Source organism: Notothenia coriiceps, unplaced genomic scaffold (genome assembly GCF_000735185.1).
Source record: "Notothenia coriiceps isolate Sejong01 unplaced genomic scaffold, NC01 NC01_scaffold00004495, whole genome shotgun sequence".
NCBI classification, from domain to species: Eukaryota; Metazoa; Chordata; class Actinopteri; order Perciformes; family Nototheniidae; genus Notothenia; species Notothenia coriiceps.
The window spans coordinates 682,981-708,103 of NW_011337196.1; the positions used below are offsets into that span (position 1 = coordinate 682,981).

Below are 25,123 nucleotides of genomic sequence, written 5' to 3' on the forward strand. Positions count from 1 at the left end.
CACACACACACACACACACACACACACACACACACACACACACACACACACACACACACACACACACACACACACACACACACACACACACACACACACACAACTATCTTGTGCGAACGAGAAAGTATCTTGTACGAACAAATTAATAAAGCGTGGCCTCGTTTTATTTAAATTGAGGCCACGAATTACATCTTGTGCGCACAAATTAATAAAACGTGGCCTCGTTTTATTAATTTTTCTCTCTATGAACCCTCTAGGGCTCCGTAGAATCAGAATCAGGTTTATTACCAGGTAGGTTTACACGTACGAGGAATTTGACTTGGTGTCGTGGTGCATAAAAAGAATAATTAAAAACACAAATAAAAAATATTTTAAATAATAAAAAATATAGTACACTATAACAGTATTTTCATTGCAATGGAAGGGAATAAGAAGGAATAAAATATGGAATTAAAATCGGCAGTAATACAAAATATTGTTGTACATTGTGTGCATTGATGTAATGCATTTTCTCTGTTTATCCAATCTTACGTGGGCAGCTCTTGACGCAGGTGGCCCCAAAGTTGTACTTCCCATGTGGGTTGGGTACCAGCTGGTGCAGGTTGGGGTCGTAGCGCATGAGGCCTGGGCAGGAGTCTTTACACACCCCATCGTCCTGGAAGTCCCGACAGGCCTGCAGCACAAACAAGAGTCATCCAGTACACAGGGACCATAACAGAGCCTCTCTCTAATGATAACACTGCATTCCTCCACAGCCACATCTTAATCCTCAGAGCTGCACACAGAGAGAGAGAGCAGACTCGAGGCACTGCCAAATGAAAGATTTAATCAGCAGTTATGTGTCTCGTTGGTATTGGAACCAATAACAATATGTGTGATCATAAAAACAGATGAGTGAGGGCTTTGTTTGGTTGAACGTCTCTCATCCAGATTAATTGCAGGGGTATTAAAGACACTATTTTGTTGTTTAAGTTTGTATCTTCCCAATGTCCTTTATGATATCATTACGCTTGTGCCCCATTTGAAGGTGTCTTTCTCTCACCAGACAGTCGTTGGGCCGCGGTCCTGTGCAGCCCGCAGCACAATGCTCATTACAGCAGTCTCCGGGGGAAGGTCCTTTGCATCTCTTAGAGCACTGCTCTGCACAGTTCAGCTTTGTGACTGGAAATAAAACAGGACACAGTCATTGGAATTACGTGTAGCAAGTGTTCTTCTATTTATGTTTGATGTTGACATTCTGCATGTACAAGTTATGGCTAAAACAATAGAGAACGTTAGCTAACGTGTTCCTACTTGGTGTTGTTGGTTTGCAGGAAACATTTTAATAAATGACCAAGTAATATAAATCATTAAGACTCAGTGTTTCTCAAAAGTAGAGTATAGAAACATGGGAAACAGTTTGTAGTGATTCACCTCACCAAACATGTTTTTTCTAGGGTAAATAAATCACAAAATGATACTCACACGTCTGACAGTTTTGTATACCGGGTGCCCAGCATGAGCCATTAAGGCAGCTTGAGTCGCATCTGTTTTTGCCTTTATAAAAGCAAACCACAAGAAAGTGTTTAAAATGTGAACCTCACATCCTTCAACTTGTTTAATAATATACAAATAATTTCATGTAACACATTTCTGTGCAGTCTTTTGCCCTGCGCTGTGAATGTTTTACTTACTACAATAAGAAGGGCTGATGTCCGATGGCAGCACCATTTTGGGTTTGTTATCACCGTTGACAATGTCATACCACTTTATCGTTTCCAGATTGCAGGGCTGGTTATACAAAAACTTTACACCTCCTTTAAGAATTTCTACAAAAGAAAATGCCACGTTAATTTGATAAAAATACAGAATTTATTTGATTGATATTTTTACAGTAATTCTGTTTAAGAGGACTAAAGCAATGGAGAGGTGTACTGACCTGTGAGGCTGGTGAGAAGAAGCGTCTTGGTGGCGTTACCGGTAACCTTGTCATAATTGGAAAGAACAGCGAGGCCAAACGATCCCTCGTAGAGCGAATGACCGCGAATGATGCGCAGATTCTGCAGAGGAATCTCCTCCGCTGTGTTGAGGGCTATCAGCACATAGCCGCCCACTTCTTCAATTGACTGTGGAGAAATACAAATGGGAACCTTGTTGAAAATTGAAGTAGCTAAATTGCAAAGTCAAGGGTTCCCCAAGCATAGAATGAAAAATAAAAGTTAAAAACTGAACCTTGGTGAATGCTATTTCCTGTATTCTTATCAACCTTACAAAACAATATGGAACAATTGGTCATCCAAAATAATGGTGAAATACATTTATTACAAGTGTACGCATGAAACTACATTTAGTTTTATTGAATCGATGAGCAGTTTAGAGCAGTATGTATGTAGCTTAATAGTCAAAACCTAGGGCAAAGAGTGCCAGGAAATAAGTCAATTTTACTAACACTTATTGCAGTGAGTGTAAAGGAAATTGATGTGACTATCAGCAAAACAGCATTTTATTGATTCAAAGCTTCTCTGATCTGAGAAATGTATCAAACAAAAAATTGGGTCGACAAAAATAGGATTTAAAAAAGTGAGCAGGAAGCCCCTTCCCTACTAGGGAGCATTGGGACTACTGCATGATATCTGCTGACTGTAAGCTTTGTGTGTGTAAGCTTGTATGTGAGTGTGCTAGTCCCTTGCCAGTACAGTGTTCACAGCGTCATGAACACACTGAATAATCTGTCACTGCGGACTTACTTTCCACTGATTTTAATTATCTGTACTGAAGCGATAAGAGCAGTGAGCAGCCTGCAAAGATACAGGATAAATTGTCTTTCAAACTGGATTAAGACCACCAAAGAGATGATAGGAAACTTCTCCCATCTGTTATGTGCCTGTTTAGCCTCCACTGCTAACAGAGTACAGGCTTTACCATGAGAAAGGACAGGTTATGGTGACCCTCCATGTGGGTGATCTCCAGGTTTTCCAAGACGACAGTGCAGTTGCTGTAAGTCTTCACCATGTTCAGGTAGTGGTCCTCTTTGGAACCCAGGAGGTTTAAACGATTTGTGATGCCTTGGCATACTGCAGGAAAAGACAAAAACAAGTGGGAATTTGTTAGATTTATACAAATTATTCTTGAAACAGATACAAAATGGTTGTAAATCATCCACAAAGTCACACAAGCACTGCTTATGTAACACCCTGGCTCAATGTATGACTGTCTCAGTGTGTGTTTCTGTTTGTGTGTTTGGTCTGCACAGTCAGAACTTGGCTAACTTTCATGTGAAAATAACCGTTCTGGGTTTCATCTACAATAGGAATCAAATCTCACTAACAAAGCCAGTTCTGGCTCATGAGTCAAAGTGAGTTGGCTGTATTTATACTGGCAAAGGACGGGAGATTTCCACTTCTATGTGGCCAGTTAAAACAACCACTGCGACCAGCATCTCCGGGCCTATTGTGTCATTTCAGAGAAATTATTTGGTGTGTAACAGATTCCATGAGATGTGAGTTGGGGGAATTCTAGCTCTCTAAATCCCATAATTGATAACGGCCTTCAGCCGTGTCTTTTGCATATCTGATTTTAGGGCAAGTCCTATAAATGACTCTATAACAATTTAAGGCTTAAAACAAATGCTGATCCATGCACCTTCTTAAACTTTCAGTGCCAATAACAACAAAGCCATACAGATATTCACAGGAAAACAATTGTAGGCTGATAATCTGGCCTTATGCAATAAAGTGTTTGGATAAGGAAGACAGTATATTTGATAAGTGCAGGACACACACAAGAGGCTTCTTTTCCTCCTGCAGTCTTTAGAATGATAAATGCATGTATTAAGACAGAAACTCGTCTTCCTCTGTTCAGGAGTCTGAGCTGGTCAGACAGGTTCTGACTGGTGTAAAACAAAGAGTCAGCTGGGCGACGCCCCTCCAATAAACACATGCACTCATGCATGCAGACATACACATAATAGGCATATAATTGCTTTTTTTATTTTTTAAGTATTATGGGTTAAGCAATAGATGGGAAATAGGAAAATATTTGTCCTTCTGTTTATTAGAAAATAGTGGTGCTGGTGTAATTTCTCTCGGGTCACATTCCACAACGTGTCTGCTCTTGACTGCAAAGAAAGGCAAACATGTTCTCCAAACTGTGAAACGCACCTTCCCAAACTGTACATAACAGTTAGCTTAGATGCACTGATGTGTTTTCTGATTTGCCAATTGAAAAAAAAACGACATAACATCATCTTTTAGCTCAGTCAAACTAGTATCTGAAGACTATTTCTTGGCTTCTCCTCTTCCAAGGTGCATTTTTCTCATGTTGTTGTTTTGAATTCACACAAAACAACATCAATGTTGCACTTAATCAGTGAAAATGAAAAAACAAACATCTGTCTCCCGCCCTGCCTCTTCTTCCTCCTCATTAGTTTGTCCCTGAGGGATCTCCCTGGCAGGAACCCTGCAGTCCAGCAGCCGAACGCCACGGCAACCGAGGCAGACTAGCAAAGGCAAGCTGACCGTTTTAATTAGAGGAGCAATGTGAGATGTAATTAGCACCCTAATTATTACACAGAACGAGAAAACATACTGTAATAAACAAAAAGGTTGTCATGAGTGTGAAGCTGTGAATATGAATCAACCTGATTTGGACATTCTGAATGACAGTCTGCTAATAAGGATGCTGATAATGGTTAATAAGTGCGTTGTATCACCATAATACATGTACATATCAGTATCTATGGACATCTTCCAAGCTGCTTCCTGTCTGTTCTGTTAATATTTATGAAGAGCCATAAAAGCTGCAGGTGAGTAAAGGTTCAACAACCTTCCTCAAGCAGAGGTTCAGACTTGTGTGGTGCACAAGGAAGAAAAAAGAACAGTTGATTGCTCAAGCAAGGCGCAGTATAAAGCCACAGTAAACATTCTCCTCTGTCCACTTTGATTTCATTACTTGGTTGCAGGTGGTAAAAGACCACAAACTTACTTCCTCATCAGGCTGCAAACCCTTGAGAACGAAACAAGGTCAGGTAGAAGCTACTTGGCAGTTATTACCTAAAGATGGCTTCATGGTTCTAGATGGACTTTAATTTTCTTTTAACAACACTGCCTTTAATCGACTCTCATATACAGTATCGGAGATATATGTGTCATAAAAGGTTGCATAACTTGCAAAGCACCTTTCGCAAAGTTGAGACACCTGTGATTAAAATAATGTGCTGAATGGAAGTTACTGTAAATGTTTTTTTCCATAACACCTCATTAAATTTTGACTCATGAAATTCACAGAAACACAGCTGAGCTTACTGTTGCCAATGTGCTTAAATGCAAAGGGTAGGGCCTGCAGTGACGTAACTGATACTGTGACAAAGACTAATGAGGGATTGCTTAACTTTTGCCAGCTGTATTTTCGTCACAAAATGTCCAGGAGGTTACTCTAGGAGCAAGGAGTGGCAGGTCTGTTATATCTCTTCTTTAGTAATGTAGGCATGAGTGTGTGTGGGTGTGTGTAAAGGCATGTGTGCAACTCTCTGAGGAGAACAAAATATTCTCTGGATTACACTGCGCTGATCAGCCACCAGTCAGAGCTAAACAAAAGACTTGATAAACCAGATGATTAGTCATCTAAGCTTGTTGAAATGTGCGGCCGCATATCACTATTTTCATGTTTACATGGGGACTAGTGTTGGAAGTCAAGGGTGTGTGGGTAGATATTTGTTTCTTGAGGCTATATGATCTGCACAACTACAGAAAAAGAGACCTGCTAAGTCATTAATGTGAGAAAATGTGCAAATTATTTAGGTTTACACTCAAATACCGCACTGAAATTGAGAATTCCCATGCTACTGATTGCAAGTCAAACCAGTTTTTTTCCCAGGAGCTGGAGGCTAAGGAGTAATTATCCTACTCGAATCTTACAAAATAATTTTTAATGTTGTTTAACCTTTACTTTTGTTGAACATAATAGTAACAGTATTATTATAACCATTGTATTAATCATGTAGGCAATGTTTGCACCAATCTTTAAATGTAAAAAACGTATTGTCTTTCGACTTTGATGCTATAAAAAACATATAAGACAGAGAAAAGGGGAAAAGCAAGTGAAGCAAGGTAATAAACCAAACTCACACGGACGAATAAAAGTAAATATTTGAGACACGTTAACTAAATATGGTAAGATCAGATGTACGATATCAATACGAAAACCAACCTATGGTAATATAAATATTAATACAAAATGTGGAGTCTCATACATGTTTGGATGATGCTTTGTCGTTTTCTGGAAATACTGATCGGCCACAAATGCAAACCAAACTTTCCAAGGATACAGCAAAAACTTCTAATGGTTTCCTTTCGTACACTGAGACTATACTTGTAAACCATCATGCTTTATAACCTTTTACAGACAGCAGAGATGGTTCTGCCGCGTTCGCTTCCTCTCATTTGCTACCTGCAATTCAGTTACGCTGTGTCCAGAGTCTGATAATTACATTATCTGGAAACTTATACATAATTAAAGGGAAGTTACAATGCTAACTGACATGACTTGTTTCTTTCTATCTCCAAGCCAACAGCATTACGGCAAAGTCTCTTATGTAACTCAATCTGCAGTGTTCCTCCGCTGATAACAAATTGATGCCAAGATTAATTCCCTTATTTAGAAGGTAATTTATGGTTAACCCCCTCATATCCTCTCTGTATTTATGGTTAGAGGATGCTGATAAGAGGGGGGGGTATACAAATTCTGCTTTTATTGGCCTCAGTTTGAATTTGGGGTGCTCTTGGGGTTACTCAAATTTCCAGAACTCCAGATTTCAGGGAGGCATAAATCTCTCAAAGCTCACTATTTGGGAATGAAGAGGGAACAAAATCCACTCCCTGGATTCTTGCTGTGCATTCAGCTCAAACTCTTAGAATTTCTGGCAACGGCTCAGGAGGGGATGAGGAATCAAATGTCATATAAAGGGAAAGCCAGCAGCAGAAGTAGACAGTATGTGCAGTATTTGCTGGTATGTACTTATATTCTTATAAACACACTTTGTAGTTTGACATCAAATTCCCTGATATCCTGCTCTCTGTACAGGGGAAACGCTATCTTCCTTTGCGTGGGAGATGCATCAATCCCTTAGAGAAAACATCTTGGGGCCTCAGAAAAGGGGCCAGTAAGAAATAGAGGATACCCCCCCTCCCCATTTCCCTCCCTATCCTCAGTGAATGCATCAACACAAGTCCCTTTGACCTCACAGGAAGTTGGTCTTTGCAAAGGGTCAGTTTCAGACGGCTACCCCGCGATGCTGAACCAGATGGCAGCTGATTGTCGTCTCCACGGGAGGAGGACAGTCTAAATCCAACTTCATGTACAATTTTAGAAGAATAACTGAAGTGTTAGGAGGAAAGGGAAAAGGAGAGTATGGAGTGGTTTGTGGTTTTACTAAATGAGATGTAGATGTGGGACACAGGGTCCGTCTGTTGGTCAAACTGTGGCAAGGGGGGTGTTAAAGCTTCACACTTGATGTATGAACGTCACTGACCTTTTCCCTCACAAAGGGGACAAAACACCGGGGCGGCCAGCTGTAGAACACAAGCAAACGAAGCATCCCAGAGAATATGTCACATGTCCTGTAAACAGTTCAGCTTCTGCGACGATGCTCACTGCGCCTGCCTGAGTCTGAGCACAGTCACTGAAGTTAGGTCTGTTAAAACCTCAACAAAGTGACCAATAAAGAGCAAAAAGGCTAATGTTTACTCTCTCCTCCTGAAGAGCACTCTCCGACGGTCAGTGAGACACTCCAGATACCTGTGGCTGGGCCCATCACAATGTTTACTCCGCCTCAGCATGAGGAAACTGTGGATTTAGGTTCTGCACAAACACAGGAATACATCCATGTATACTCACACTCCTGCAAACTGCGATCAGCATTTCTTAGACCCTAAGGAACACAAATCAGTCCATTATAATGCCTCTTTTAAGAGCCTGATCCAGTGTTTACTTTTATATCAGTTATTCTCTTAAATTCTTAGTTTTATATTAATATAGAGCATGGTCGACTGATAATATAGAGTGTGTGCTGCTTACAGCATTAAAAAGGACATTCTTAAAATGTAACTAAACCGTGTTTTTGAATGTGTGTCCCTGTTACTTATACAAAATAAACAGACCTTTCTGTTAAAGGCAAACCATTTCATTGGAAAAAAGTATTCCGTAAAAAGTATTTCCGATGAAAACTGTTCACATTAAAGTCAGATGACTATGCGTAGGGAGAAAAGGTAGTTTGTGGTTACACACCAACATAGAAAAAACACAAAAGAGTCCTCTTAGGGTAATTTATATCACTTTTTACCATCTTTCAGATTGTCTCAAAGCCCTTTTTGTGTCTTTCAGCTCATTATGTTGGTTTTCTGGCCAACACGTTTTCTGCTTTGGGTCACTATCAATGCTCATCTGGGTTTGGAGGCACTTGTTTTTAGCATAGAAGTTCTGACAAACCAATTATGTTACCTGCATATGCTAACAAAGACAGAAAAAGCTCACAGCTAAAGCTGGTGGAAATAGCATTTAGTAGCTTCCCACAAAACATAAAGGTAATAATAAATAGTTGAAAAGAGACTGCTATATTGGCCAGTTTTCCTGAAACACAACGTCATATAAAAATTGATGTAATAAATAATATGATAATTATATATCAATTTCGTGTTTGCAGCTTTTCTTTTTTAAATTGGCAGCCTCACACTATTATTCCATTCACCTTACATTTTATTGGGTTGAAGGCAGATCAGATCTCAGAAAACAAATATCTGAAAACCTAAAAGCAACACTGCCTGCATGGCTGCACACCAGCAGAGACATGTTTTTGTCATTTCAATGAGCCAACCCTTTAATTTAGAAAAACATTAATTTATTAAGAAGTAACTGATTTACCAGACGGTATTTCATTGTATTCATGCTGGTAACCATTTGAGCTACTGCTGTGAATAATCAACACGCAGAACATTCATCTCAAGAGCTGACCGAAGAGATACATAAACCATAAATGATCTTAGATGAATTGAAAAGGGCATAAACTACTGGGCACCAAGTTGATTTATTGGAGTTAGTTATACACAGCTGCATTCCTTTTACTCCCCAGCTGTTACAGACAGACGAGGGGCCCAATATGATGGCCCAAATAATTAAGCAATACATATCATTAGTAAGGCAATTCTCCCACATGCCCTGTTGGAAAGTCCATTAGTCTCCATAAAGGCACCAAACAAGCCCACTCCTGTTACCCGAAACTCACACAACCTCTCCTAGCCCCATTTAAATTCCAATAATGAACCCACCATTCTCCCGAAATGCTCCACTTCCTCTTTTAAAATCCAGACATTCTCCCTATTTAAACCCATTCTAGCCAAGACAACCCCCCTCCACACATTTCTTTCCTCTTTCTCCTTCCCTGTTAAAACCATACTCCTCTTCAATCCCACAGGAAGCACGGGAGGAAGACTGGAGAAGGAGTGGGCGTCCAGCACACTGCTGCTCACTCACTGCTCACTGCCCAACCGCCCCCCCCCCCCCCCCCCCCGACGACCGACCGGCACTAAGCCATGCCTGGAGAAGAAGAGCGCAGGAAGAGAGAAAGAAAAACAACAACCACAAGCTAAAGAACCCACACATTTCACACATCATTCCAGCAGGAGAAAGCAGCTGTGATTCGGGAATCCCCGGTTAGTTTAATCGTCCCCAGTTCATAGCAGCAGATCTGCATTGGAGCTCATCGACAGAGTGGACAGATAACTCTCACTCGCTGGACTCCCCATCCGTCTAAACAGAAAGAGATAGAGACTCCTTGAAACACCCTTTCTTCTTAAGGGTTTCTTATTTTAGCCCCATTGCTGACAGGCTCATTTCTGTGTGGATCTAACCGCTGTTTCGCAGCGTTGCCTGCCAACAACTCTGTTACTGCCTTAGTCACGTCTCCAGCCACTCTGCCCCGCTGGAGTGTTCACAGACAGAGAAGCCATAAAAGGAATATTCTACAAAAGCCCTGGGGTTTGCATTAGTAAGCGTAACTCTGTTGCTCAGGCCTTACTCACCATTTCAACCTCTGGTGTACACATCAGCAGGCCCCTAAATCCACTGATGAGTAGTTTCTTCCTCAGAGGGCAAGAGTCAGGGACAAACAGAGCTTGGGGAATTGCTTTGGACAGCAGAGGAGCGCTCGTGATTTTCAACACTCTGAAAGGGTATTTTGTTACATGTTGCGTTGTACTCGCCAAAAGCATGACCAATTTAATTTGCCCAGGAAAGCTCCTAAGAATTAAGCTGCATCTTCCTGGTGACACATCAAACTACAATGCTTGAAATGCAATGCGGTTCTTCTGCCAAGGGCTTGGGGCCCAACAGTGCTCCGATCAAATCTTCACAGCATCTCCAAAACCATCTTCACTGAAATAGTGTGAGCAGCAACAACTGACAGAGAATGGTCGTAGTTTTTCATCAAACACCTCTCCCACAAGCCCACGGCTCAGATTTCATCCATTGTCAACGTGCGGGGCGTTATCCTGTTCCTGACAAAAAATAGCACATCGCACAGGGTTAACAAAGCCCAGAAACAATGCGTTAGCTTGTTTAAGATGATTATGACTGAGGAGGGCGGTTGTTTCAAGGCCGCCCCCTCACTGCAGAGACACAGAGGGTCTTTTGCACAGCGTAAGGCCTGACTGCTTTGCATCAGTCATCAAAGGCATCAGACTTGGCAGACTCTTTTCTCGCTATCAGCTACACTGTTAAACACGAGAACCCTGGCTCAGAATCACCGTGTATGAACTCTCATGGCTACTCCAGAGAGTGGACAATCGGTGTTTGGGCCAAGATACAAAACCTTTCCAGCATTACAGTGATCCAATGTCCAACCTAGAGAAGGATCGGAGAATCGGTCAGCTTCCAAGTAAATAGTATTATCAAATACTTCCCTCTTTAATGCGATATATATCCTATATTTGGTGAAACCTGTTTGTTTGTATACACATGTGCAACCTAAACAATTGTGTTGGCAAAAATGCCATCACAAGATCCATTGAGCTGTTTTGGCACTGCAGATCATTTCACAAAATCTCTCTATCACTGCTGTAAGATTGCTTTGTCAACTACAGTTTCCAATGTCAAAAATATACTTTCAATAGTTACTTTTAAGCTAAAAGTCCTGAGTCTTCTAACTGCTTGGCACACTCCATCGCCTAAAGAGGTTATGTTATACGATTGAGATCTCCATCTCTACTCTAAAGCCAACATCAACAAAAAAGTCCCAGCAAAAGGGATATGGGTTTCCCTTTTCCTGGGAACTTTAAGGATGTATTCCATGTTAACTGGGAAAACTATTTGTGCTGAGGAAGACGATCAAACGCTCCAGAAAAGCTCCTAAATGGACCATGTGCTGGGATGTTTTTTTTATCACGTACAAAGAGCTAAACAGATGTAACGGTGTTTCCAGTCACAAATCCCGGATTTCATTTCTGATGGTTTTCACCATCAGGTGCCAAGTATTTATAACCTAGAATAAATCTCTGGCAGTTCAGATGACTTTATTACTGGGAAGCACAAGATATCAGAACATAGAAGGAGTATACAAAATGCTGACTTACCAAGCCAGAATACTCTACAGAATAAAATACAGAATATCACCTGCCAGTCTAACGTGCATATTTAAAATACTGCCTTCTTGACTGCTTAACAAAATCCAGTTCATTGGGTTGTTTACAAGGCCTTTGACCCAAAAACCCAATTACATTTTGAGTATTTTTAATCTCTTGTAAATCATATGGGTGCCTGATTATCAAAATAATAGTCGGATTAAATCTAAACAAGTGCATTCATTTTAAAATATCTCAGACAGCCTTCTAATCAGCTCAGGAAGAGGTTGTTGATGTAGTGGACACACTGCAGGGCTGAGGGGGGGGGGGCTAATCCTTATTGCCTGGCATGAGTCCAACTATACACTCCAGGGTATTTCTACCAAGGAACGCATTCTCCACCGTGCTACACGGCTATCAGGCTGAAGTGGTTTGTTATGTAAATGGAAGAAGAGTAGCAGATATTGATCATTTATCAGCGGTGCTTTAAGTGTCATGGGGCTGAAATATGATGCAGTGCATGGGAATATACTTATAATATGGCCTTCAATAATTGTTTAGTGGTTAATCTTGCAATAACAAGGTCAGTTCCACCTTTTTTTATGGAGGGAAACATTGCAAGTGAAGCAAGCCGAGTTCCTCCTTTTTACAGGCCTCTGGCCTCAATTATGAAAACATGTGGTAATGAAGATGTTCCGCTCAAAGTCCCACCAGGAAATTAATTCTGAGCTCAATGAAGCATTGGTGTTGTTGAAACTTAGGCAATTAGAAAAGGTGGTACAGAAGATGCTGTGTTGTAACTAAAGCATATTATGTTTTAGAGCTCCGGGAGTTAAACAAATCACTTCGACTCTGAAGCTGAGCCTTGCCACCACTAAAGTATTACCCTATCATCTCATCGTTAAATGGCTAAAATGAAATACGTTTTACAATGCTGATGAAATCCCTGAGAGGTGATGTCGGCTTGTAAAATACTGGAACCATGGTGAGAGAAGGGCTGACATCTTCTTTTGTTTTTCTAACACACCCCACCACAATGTCTGCCAGCAGCCCTATCATCATCATCATCATCATCATCATCGTCGTAATACAGACAGCTATGTCACAAGGAGGCACGTCTGGTATTTGCTTGTCGGTGTACTCAACTGGTCTATGTGATAACTTGTTTGAGTCCTCTTTGTTAATGACTTCTTGTAGCTTTGAGACAAACATGTAGGCATATAAAAAATACCTGATTTAGCCTTTTTAGAGGAGCATAGCTGTGAAGATGGTAATGTCATTTGGTCAGTTTGTCCAAAATGTTGATCCCGACTGAAATTTCTCAAAAACTATTACATGTTATGGTGATTTTCATGTTTCCCAGAATGATGACTTGTAATACCTTTGGGAATCTATATGTTTTAAATTCAGGCCATATGTCAAATACTTTTTGTGACCAAATGCCTACAAAATAACAAAAGTCCCATCAGCCTCAGCTGTATGTGTTTTGTGTCTATGATCAAATGTGTATGTGCTAAAATGCTAAACTAAGATTAGCATGGTAAACATTATTCCTGCTAGCATGTTGGTATTATCATCGAGATTGTTGATGTTTGTATTTTAAAGAATTAGGTTGTCTAAGTGCAGCCATACGCATGGCTGCAGATGTCTTAGTCTTGATATTCAACGTTTGTTTTTTTGTGTCTAGGATTATATGCCTTGATCCAATGTAACGCTCCTAAACAGCTAAACAGATTATCCTACGCTAGCAGCCTTCATATTGCTTAGCATACAGGGATGCCTTTCTCCTCATTGTTGACACAGGGCTGTAAAGTCATGTCTACACGGCAAGTTAAGGTCATGGAAGACAGATAAGCCTCTGTCAAATGAGACAACAAAGACCCGAATAAAGAACCTTTTGTCCATAGACTTTGGGTTTTTGCTGAGAAAGAGACATCCATTCAAGTTTGGTCTAAATGTGAGCCACAGGAGCTGTATGAGAATTAATTAGTCTCACTCACTTTCCTTTTTCTTTAGGAAAAGCTTTTCAGTTTGTGAGTCATGCCTGTTGTCTTTTTAACCAATTTGGACACCTACCCACCATGCACTTTTTTGACTTTATTAACTTTTATTCTGTATAAGACACTCTTGTTGGGAAAACTAGATATACGACAATAGGCACACTGTAAGTTGAGTATTAGCTTTTCACTCTGCAACTTGTCAATACCAGGCCCATTCAAAAATGTGACAGAGGGTCTAGACTGGAAGAAACCTGGAGGCAACACAGGAATCAGGTAACAAGTGATTCAACATGTCTGTAGATGTTTACTTTGCTTGTGAGAAAGTATTTTCTGTGATTTCCCTATGTGCTTCAGTGCAAATCAAATTCGGAAGCTAATAAGCTATTATTCCCTTAATGCACGCATCTAAGGGCTAGCATTAAGCAAGATAGAAGCAAGATAAAAAGTTAGAGAATTCCTGAGGTTGTTTGTTATATTACTTGCAGAGGATAAAGCATATGAGGACCACAAATCATATATTTTTAGTACTGGAAATGCACATACTGTACGTCTTGATTCACACTCAACCACACTTTTGTAATGAAGCATGTAATGCCTTTAATAACATTGGCAAAGAAAACATACTTTTCATAAGTAGTCGAGCTATGAAAACTGTCAGAGAAGACTAATTAGGGTTACCGAAAGGCATACGTAATTATGTATTCTATAAATTAATTTATGTTAACATAACCCTGAGTCTTTGAATCAGCCCTGTGCTTTCCATTGTTTACAGGTATGAGTGTGGAAAAAAAGGTAAACCTTAAAGCAATATACTAGACCACAGCCAATACAAACTAATGGAAAATAATCCCTCAGGTTAAAGACCTACAACATCCTTTTAACCAGGATGTGAGGCAGGAAGCCCCCCTCTCTCTTTACACTACAAAAGGGATTACAAATTAAACATCCTGTATCTCCATCGCAAAAGCTTTTAAAAAACGCAGGTATTCATTTAAAAAAAGAAAAAAAGGCATAAATGAACCATAATGCACCAGAAGTCCAAGCCACAAACAGTGAGTCACAGTTTAAAATGCTCCATTTAGTTTACTAAGCTAATGGACCACACAGGAAGAGGCTAAATACTAAAGGGAAGCACGTTTCAGAGTTCAGCCCCCACCCTTAAACCAATGCTTTCTTCTGAAATATTCTGCGATGGAGATTTGTTTGTGAAGCTATTGTTCCTTTCCCTGTAGGGGATTCCTCTTTTGGGCGCGCACTGTTTGAAACACTGCTCCTCAGAATGGCCCTCAGGCCATTAGAGAAGGTGCCACACCTACAGAAGCTTTTTGGGATAATGTTGAGAGACTCTGATCCCCGATTTAACTGCTAAAGTGAAGCAACACCGACTAGAAAGACCAGACTGAGGCCTGTTTGATGAGCGATTTAGGGAGGGCACGAATATTAAAGTCAAAGATATCACCCCGTCTTTCTGGTGTTTGTTTGTGTATCCTCGAATTTCCTGTTTTTTCTCCCCTCGCTGTGATTCTTCCTTTAATCTGTGCACCACCCCTGTCTATCTCATTGACATCTCTCACATTTGCATTGTGACACAAAGACCCATAGAGCTCAGTGCTGAATACGAATACTGTTCAAAGCCTTATTTATCTTTAAAGGGAAAAGGGCCTGTTCACAGTCTAAACTGCACTGAGCTGCACATTTCTCATGAGCAAGTCAAAGCGAGGGTTTTCATTCAAGCTGAGAGGATCTGGGATGGAAACATGTTTGGTGCCCACTTTCCATCTTTACCTCCACTAGTTCAGCTGACCTGCTGTTTCAGCAGCTGCAGCCTGACAGGACACATTTAAAAACTGCCTTGTCAAACACATGAAAATAAAGTAATTTACTTACAACATAAATAAACGCAAATGGTGTGCAAACATCTACCAAACAGAAATACAGTATATACATATATTTAAACTATATTGCGCGAAAAGCCATTTATGCATTTGTTCCAACACTATGTTTCCGTGGTTATCAATTCACTGTGAGCTTATGTTGTTTTATTCTTTTCCGATTCGACAGTAGCATTTAGAGACACTCCTTGCTTTCCAAAAGAATGAAATCATACAAAACTTTCAATACTCGTCAACACCACCTAACTTATAAAACCTGTAGCACTCAGACATACATTGACCGGCATAATAACTGATTTGGAGCTGTGGCCTCATTTTCCTTTTAACACAACACTTCATCAGATGAGATGGGAAGATAGCAGAAGGCTTTTTTTTCCAATGTGAATTCCTGGGTCTCTTTCCACTGCCGATTCCATGCACAGCCAGTGGATCATGGAAAGGCCATAAATGCAGCGGATCTCTTTGTTGCCGTGTACAAACAAAGGACGCAAAATCTGTTCAATGAGTAACCACATTCACTTACTTATTCCATGCTGGTTCTCAGTGGATGTATACAAACTACAGAATGGATTTTAAAAGCTGTGGCTATAACATAATAACCCCTGTTTACTTTTAACATAAGGCCAAAGAAGATGTTTCAATAATTAAAATCAGCGATGTAGCAGGCAGCATTTCCTGACTTATTAAACATTCATACAGTAGCAGACATTAGAATAAAACGGTACTGTCTGTGGTTTGTTTAGACTGAACAATAGTGAAACCAGACAAATAATTAATCCCTACACAGGTGCAGTAACTGCTTGTTTTTAATGCGACACAATAGATTTACTGTATTCAGATGTGTCTTTACGGTTAAAAGTAAGAAGAAGAACAAAAGCTGCTTCACTTCTGTTTCCTCTCAATGACATGCACGTCTAGCCTCGGGTGCGTCTGCTGCATGGCACAGATTTCACCTGCTCTACAAAAGTATCAGTTCTGCCAGATAACCTGCCTGTACAGAGGCACTATTGTCCCAGAGTGAAACCAGAATCCACGCCTCACTAGAAGTTCCCTTAAATCTCTACTACTCAGACATGGTGGAGTTTATCAAAGCTAGGAGTGAGGGAGACAAGAAATGATCCTCCAGCTCCTATGGTCGACACCGAAAAGCAATACTTCCAACAATGGGAGCAGCAGAGGGAAGTCTGGGAAGGTCATCAGACGAATAAAACAAAGACGCAGCAGCAAGTATAGTGTAAGGCCCACTCAGGACCCTGAAACGCAGACTAGAGGTTCTAGGATTACACAGGATCATAACATATATTTCACAACTACAGACATCCATCTAATCCCAGAGAGTGGGCTGTAATGAAAAGAAAAGGTATGTTTTCTGGAAAATGATGGAAAAGAACTGATGACTGATGAGAAAAGCTGGCTTGTTAGATCCCTACACAACACAGAGGGGAAAGCACTTACTCAGGATGCTGAAATGCACTGCAGGAGTGATATTTTATCATGATTCAGCTCCACTTTTGCAGGTGTGCAAGCACATTTCAATGCAGAACTGATGGAGCCGGACTTCACGTTTCCTACATGTATTATCTTTCAATCTCATTTTGTGGAGAACTTGAATAACCCATTAACTCAGAAAAAGGCATATTGATATTTAATCAGGTTTATCCTGTACCCAAAGCGATCCGGGGAGCCTCGCATTAAGGATTAAGGATTTAGCCGTCAACATGCCCCTGAGATTAGTTTGATCTTTCACAGGTTCACTCATAGCCCAGTTAGAGCGGCTCTCGGCAGGTTTACCTCATATCTGTGGCTCTACTTTGGCAGCTTAGAAAAGAAACAATCAAAACTGAAAGGTAGAACAAAAATTGGAGGTGAAAAAATGTAATCATCCCCTCTTCAGTACAGCTACAGTCTCAAACAGGGGGAGTTTGATTGATTCCGAGAGCGTTTAACATTTCATCTGGGAAATAAATCACCACAGTTATTACTTGTGGTTGGCTAAGGGTGAAACCGTGGGCATTATTTACAACCTCCCCACAGATGATGACAGTTAATAAACTGAGCGCGGGACAAGCAGCTTTTCTTTTATTCAGCAGGTCCTATCTGACTCCCACAGAAGCCACAAGGCCATGACAGGTTCACTGACCAGAGGGCCGTCAGGTGCGCTTCCTGTGGGAACAACTGTCAGGTGCATTAGCAAGTCTCTAATTCAATTTCCAAAAGGCCTTAATGTCCTCCCCTAACCCACAACTGAAAAAAGGGGTGGGCTAAGTGACCTTGCGTTAGGTCAATCTGTCAATTTTAATCGTTTAAATCTATCATTCAATACCTTTGGGCATCTTTGATATATGTTGTGATATCATTGGATACAGCTGCTTTTTAATACTTAGTCAACTGTCATAAATTACTGCAAAAACCTCCCCAATAGTAACTCTTGCGACACTTGTCTAGTTTTCCATCCTCACACTGTTTACATGCAGTCTACAATGATAACACAACAACAGATTTCACTCAAAATACACAAGAGAACATCTGCAGAACAAAATGCACCAAGGGTTGGTTTTTTTCACTCATGATCCATTTTGAGTTTTTCTAGACTTGACAATCTTTTGCCATTTCTCGGTGTAAACAGCTGACCAGATGTTCTCGGCTTCCTAGCAACACAAACACTTCTTAAGTCAAGCAGGCTCTTCTAATAAAGATCCAGGACAACAGTCGTCCATCCCTGAAAACCATGTATCTCCCAGTTTGGTGATTTTAGGATGAGTCGATGGATTACATACTCCTTTGTGGGCTGAGAAAATTATCCTTCTTCTTAAGGCTTAGTAAAAAAATCTTTCATACCATTTTAGATTATCTCAGTCTTTGAGCAATTCTGTTTTTCTTTCTTAAGATTTGACATTTTGGAGACCGAAAGGCAGTGGTATATTATGGCACCTCATCTACTGTACCATTTGAATTGCTTTACATTTCAAGAAAACGAAACATATTCTTTATATTTTTAATCTAGGTGGATTTACAGCTGACACACAGACAGGTTTATTCAGCATGAGTAATCCTTTATTATACTCCCATACAGGAAAATAATATATCTGATTTTCAAAGTAAAAGTTGCCTTATCTCCATTAGGGCAACATTTCTTCACATCGAGTAGTTATTCATTAACAAATATTACTGTGTTTTAACAGATATGCATACAAATCTCAAAAAGATATGGTCAGCCCCCCAGTTAAATAGACAGAGACTAAATGAAATCTGAATTTCCAGGTTCTGTAAGAAAAGTAAGAAAAGCTCTTTCAAAATATAATTGACATTTGGTAAAAAAGCTAATCTCTAAATGTCTATCCTTTGAAAAGAGACTTTCTCACAAAGAAACTCTGACATACTGGGTTTAATTTTGAGTTAACGGCTAAGCCAACTGCAAACTGGATGGCACAACAACATGAACCCATTGTGCAAGACTCCAGCTGCTCTTTCTTTAATTAATAAAAACATTAAGACATGTGTCACTTGTGTTTATCAAGATGTGAAAAACTCCACATATCAAAGCATTTGGCATAAAGAAGGTAAGAAGGAGTTTGACATCTTGTTCCCATAAAGTTTTGACTATTATAGACACTGCGTGCTAGGAATACACTGTGTGCCACATAGAACATCTGTGTTAGCCCTTGGCCAAAAACAAAAACAACAACAATAACAACAGCTAAAACTGTCAGACCATATGGCGGACCTCACATTTTCCTGGAAATGAAAATGAAAAGTAATTAAACCAAATTGCACTGCATACCATAACTATCACCACAGCTGCTCATTTCTGATCTTCTCAGGTCTAACAAAGATTTTAAATCCTTATTAACTGTGAGAGACTTGCTGCAGCGTGAAATGTGCTCCGTTTAGTTTGTTTAGAGGCCCAGAAATATTTAGGGACTCTGTCTTTTTGGCTCACAAACAATTTTGATTTGTTATGGTTGTCTGAAAACCAGCGCTGGCTGTGACTTGTTGGAGCAGACAGGAAAGATGCAACTTGCATGTGCGCTGCTGGCAACAAACACTCTGAGCTTATCTGCGTATAAGGAGGAACAACGGTGCAATGAGTGTGGACAATGATGATTCATGAGAATAGGAAGTCAGAGTCATTAGGGGGTAAAGTGATACTTCTGCTCACTTTCTCCACTAACATCTGGCCTTCATGGGGTCTGAGTGGCTCAAACTACATCTGGAATATACATATATTTACTTAAATTAGGTCGTGAATCTCACTTTAACATTTCATTTTACCACTGGCAGGATTATTTTTCCAGACAAATCTCACCACGGTCTAAAGTGAGGTGTTCATTTCACAAATGAAACGTAAGCTACTAAAAGACAGTGTAGGAAGAAAGCATTGGAGTAGCAGTCAAAACAATGGCATGTCATTCAAAATAATAAGATTTATATGACCTTTACTTCAAGGCCAAAATAGAGCACTAATATAAGCGGAGCAAGAACCTGTTCCTGCTACTTCAGCACTTGTTTTCATACTTTCAGCAGCCTCACTCCACACTGCCCAGACTCTCTCTGCTTTATATCATCTTTGCAACTAGGACACAGTACAGTGGCTGTCTTCACATTTTGATCTAATTTCCTCCTAGGACCAGATGCAAACTGGGCACATGCCCCAGTTTGATTTGTTATTTAAGAGCATGCTCAAAATGTAGGAATTAAAAACACATTTGAGAACCAATGAGGCTACAGAGGGGAAAGCATATGAGAACATATATGGAGGTTGTGTATGTAATACAAAGTTAGAGGAGGAATCAGTTATTAGTGTGTTTTTCAAGGTGACAGAATTGTTCTATTTGTATTCTATTTTTGCCCGTAAGTAGGCCAAAGTCATCATAAAGTGCTCACACTCCACTGCTCACCGTGATATCAAAGATATTACAAAAAAAGAGAAAACAAAGGGAAGAAATAAGTACACCAGTATATTTTTATATTGCACATCCCCTCCTTGGAGCATCATCTTCATGGTTGTGGTGAACATTTCTGCGCAATTGGATCTCTTTATTTCACACGGGATGCGTATTTGCGCACTTCTGCACTAATTCGCCAACAAAAACACAACTTTCCTGGAAACCACTATGACTGATTCCTAATCAATAACAACCATCCCACGTTGACACTGAACACTTTTTAGAGTCTCCGTGTAACTTTTACCAGGTCACAGGCTGAACAGCGAGACGGTCAGAAACTTTTCCTACCACGCTGGATCAAGTTTGTCTGCGGCTTTTGGAGCAGACTTCGCTGAGATTTATGGAAAGCTAAGACAAAAACGAAAGCTTAGCGTTACAACCCAGCCACGTAAATGTTGTAACGGCTCCCCGACATACCTTTCCTTTCCGTCAGAGCACAGCAGCCTAAGCAGACAGAGGTGAGAATGATCCACTTCACCAAACGGCTTGCCATCGTGTTTCTGAAGCTCCCGGTCACAAGGTGTCATTCCATGCCAACAACAGGCGATATTCCGCTTTATCAAAACTGAAAAATCTTTAGGTGTTTTTTATCCTTAAGAGACTTTTCCTTCACTGGGAAACTTTGACAGCTCCTCCTCCTCGCAGATTATCTCCAGCAGTCCGGGCTCGTGCAGCGGGGACAAACTACTGGCAGCTCTGACGTCAGCAAGAGGGAGGATAGATGCGCCTCAGGTAGAGGCACAGTGGATGATTTCAGAAACTAGAAACACTGGTTTGGTGTAATCACTACTTTCGTGAATAGTCTGCTGTATATAAAAGTACACATAATTAAAAGGTAAAGTGAGGACCAAACATGCCAAAAATTACAGGTATCATTATGCTATATGCTGTCATTTCCAAATTCTGGGGAGTGTATAGTGAATACAATGGTCTGTTTCCTTGAAAATATTCAACTTACATACAGTAAAAAAAACACACTCTATCCAACTTTTTAACCCAAAGAAAAACCATACACATATATATTTTTTTGTTCTGACCTCTCACTGTTTTTGTTATTTTTTCAATTCTGATATCAGATTTCTCAGCCAATATATTCTTTTATATAAAAACACAAACATTAAAATTATGACCAAGACAAGTACTGAGCGATTAAAATTAAATAAATACATGATAATTATAAAAAATCTCTCTAGCGGACAAACCATGTATGGAGAGATCATATTTCTGTGTTAGGAACTTCCTATTACTTATCCGTCCATATACTTACATATTGAACAGTACTATGACTTTGACACTACTTATTGTACCCAGAGTCAGTGAATACTAGCTTTAAGAACATGAAAATGGTGAATACTAGCTTTAAGAACAAGAAAATGCCCTATAGGCTTACATGCAATTTGTTTAGGGAATCATATTTTAATTTGACTTTGCCTCTTTAGCATATGTATGAAATGTTGCACTAACTACAAATTCAGTAGGCCTCCTTCGCAGCAGACAATTTGATTTGTTATAACAGGAAAAGCATGAGTTTAACTAATAACATTAATGGTGGCTCAGTAAGTGTCCCAGAAAGTCATTAAGCCTGTGAGTGGGAATGCACAATATCATGATACTGGAAGAAGCAAATAGAGTGGAGTCATTTTTAATATTGTAATTCCACTTTTCCTGCTATGTGATGTTGAAATATCACATAGCATACCTATTTGATCTTTCTCAAACAATGAAAGATGGTCGAGTCTATGTACCGTAAGGCCTGAAGAAACAACAACAACAAATCTAAAATTACCACTAAGGATGCGAGATGAAGCACTCGGAATGACACAGAGGCTGAGCGTTATCAAAGAGTGTATCCACAGACCTGAAGATGTAAGTACATTTTGCAGACACATATTTACTATTTGTTGGATTTGTACATACACAAATGAATCTAATGTAAGTGTTGATCGATCTATTTTAGGTGAAAACCTTATTATAGAAAGTTATTTTAAAAAAGGATGACTCATCTTTGACGTCAAAGCTGACTTCTGGATGTTTCATTAAATCTGACCCATAAAGGCAAAGCTCAAGACGCTAAAAATAACCCTTTAACGTTTCTTTATTTGTTAATGTGCATATATGAAAGACAGCCCTCAGTATTAATGTCATGGAGTTGAATGGACCAAATGTCTAGACCGTTGACAGAGTGTCCGTCTAATGAGAGTCGAGTCTAATTGGATGTGAAGCTGCTTAAATGTGTTTGTTGTTGTACACAGATCAGACTCTATGGGGACAGGAGTGATAGAAATCATTTCTCACACTGGTGTTTATTTCATTACTGCGGCCTAATGGCTCAGCAAATCGTCTTTGGTTGTACTGTTGGAGGAAGGGGTTATTGTGTTGGGTGAAATTATGACCATTTTCCTCGAGGAGAAATTACTTAATGTGAGGCTAACGTTTCACAGGAGACGGCACATAAAGCTATTTTCAGTGAGATGTGGATGTGATGCAACTGCCAGTGTAAATGGTCCAAGCACTGTCATTGGAAAACAGAAAAATAAATCCATGGCCTTTGTCATTTTGCTAAGTCAGGGGGGAAATGATAACTGAAGGAGCTCCATTGAATTACAAAGTTATTCCCTTCACAAGGTTATGCTTTTTCCAAGTCTCATAAAGAGGTCAAATATTGCAATTTTACTTTTATTGAAAATCAAATGTGTGCTTTACTTTTCTAATAAATGGGTTGGTTTAAATGTTTTGGAGCCAAGGTTCACTTCGTACTGAGCCACAATGGAGACTTGTTAAAGGAAAAAAAAAGGTTAAGAAATCACCTTGGCTTCTCTATAACAGTTTCTACACCGCTGTTCAACGTCTCAATTATGAAATGTTCCACAGTTAGAAAGGAAGACATCCGGTGTTTCATGTCACCATCCATCCAAAGCCTTACACCACAGATATCTGTCATCCTTGCAGAAACACTAAACAAACACAGAATAATAGCCAGACTGCTGGGGATTCAAAAGAGAGAGAGTAAGATGAAAAGAAGTGAGAGAAGAAGAAAGTGTGTGAAAGAACGAGAGGAGATATGACAGCTACTGGCTGGCAAAGTAAATGCATGTCCCACCTTGCAATATTTTCACATTTTTCATCTCTTATGTGCATAATATACTGGTATTATGTACCTGAAGGGACATTTTAAATACATGTGAATCAATGCAGTTCATATTTGAGGCACAGGTAATGCTTAACAATAGGAGGATAATGTTTACACGAGGAATCTTATTAAGTGGTGCGGTGAGGCAGAAAGGTTATGGGACTGTGATGTGGGGGGAGCAACTCCTTTTCATAATGTCTAAAGTCTGATCTGCATGAAAGGGCCCAGATGGATCAGCAACATCTAAGTATATTTTTGGGAAAAACATTCACTGAGAAGCACCAACCCCCACTAACAACATGCTCATTTATGATTGTCTTGTACTGTAAAGATGAGCTGCAGAAGCTGGAAACATATGGGATCATATAGGATTTACTGTCACTCATAGGCATACCATCTGCTGCATCAACCCAAGCAGACATCACACTATAGATGGGTTTCAGGAGATAATTATAAAATATGCAAAATGAATGTCAGACAAGACAATAGGCTTGGACATTGTTATATATTTGTTTTTTAAAAGGAACATGTTTGTGAGCTAAAAGCCGTGTGGATACTTTTTATGTTTTTTTCTACTAAATGTTTTAACAATACAATCTATATTTATACGGCTGTTTTCACGCAACAATTGATCATAAATGTTTTACAGTCCGGACAAAACAAGACAAAGGAGAAAGCACAGGAGAAAACTATAATATAACTTTTTAATAAAATGAACCATACTACAAATACCTCATGTTAATATAAAGATTGTGCTTTATTTTTCAGTGTTGTTGTTTGTTTTGTTTATGCAATGCATTTAAACAAGTGTTTAATTATTGCCCAAATAATACAAAATGTAAAAACACCTGAAAAAATGACAGACCATTAATGCAAATCTACCAAACTGTAGGTTATGATGAGTGATACTGCTGCCTAATATAATGAAATGAAATGGAAAAAAAGTCATGTATCATGGCTGCTTAATCTCTGACATGTGAGATAAAATGTATATTAGATGTGACTGAGTCCATGAAAAGCTTTAATAGCTTTCTGTATTGTGTTTATACCAATATTGCAGAAAACCCTGAGGGGATTAGAACAAACTGTCCAGTACCAATTAATTAGGTTTAATTAGTGGAGCCAGTAAGAGTATCCCACCATCTGCACCCCTAAAGGAAATGCTCTTTCATCTAAACTTATAGTGAAGGTAAATATATAAATGGATGAGTGGATTGTTGTTATGTGATAGTGAGCAAGCGTACACTTTGATGTATCTTCCTTGTAAGAACGATAAAACATGTGCATATATTTTTGCTCTGTTTCACCGTTTCCTGCGGAGGCCCCTGGTCTTTGGCTCAGAGCCATCTCCACTTGCCAGAGCATGTGGTCTCCATGGCAGCCCATTGGGTTACACAGTAAACACCTCAGAGTAAATGAATGAACCTGTTTTAATCCAATAGGAATCCCTTTCTCAACTTTTCAACCAGTCACATCCTGTTTCATAACATGGAACACCTTGTTCACAGTTATGAGTAATGTGAATGATTCCCTGAAGGTTTTTGTGTTTAGGTTTCAAAGATCTTTC

General features: G+C 39.7%; 1 protein-coding gene across 1 annotated transcript; it reads right to left on the minus strand.

Moving 5' to 3' along the window:
- Window positions 1–517: 517 nt before the first annotated feature.
- Window positions 518–21,074, minus strand: LOC104942437 (epidermal growth factor receptor). The gene is made up of 7 exons (XM_010767656.1): window positions 20,844–21,074; window positions 2,902–3,053; window positions 1,919–2,105; window positions 1,674–1,808; window positions 1,465–1,536; window positions 1,043–1,161; window positions 518–673 (listed from the first exon to the last, which is right to left on the minus strand). Exons 1-7 carry the CDS (start codon window positions 20,917–20,919, stop codon window positions 518–520), a joined length of 897 nt encoding a protein of 298 aa, XP_010765958.1. The 5' UTR covers window positions 20,920–21,074.
- Between the last annotated feature and the right edge of the window lie 4,049 nt (window positions 21,075–25,123).

Coding starts and splice junctions, on each gene's coding strand:
- LOC104942437 (XM_010767656.1), bottom strand. CDS start 20,919: ATGGCAAGCCGTTTGGTGAAGTGGATCATTCTCACCTCTGTCTGCTTA. Junction 1,537..1,673: donor CATCAGCCCTTCTTATTGTA/GTAAGTAAAACA, acceptor GCTTTTATAAAG/GCAAAAACAGATGCGACTCA. Junction 674..1,042: donor CGCGGCCCAACGACTGTCTG/GTGAGAGAAAGA, acceptor TTTGTGCTGCAG/GCCTGTCGGGACTTCCAGGA.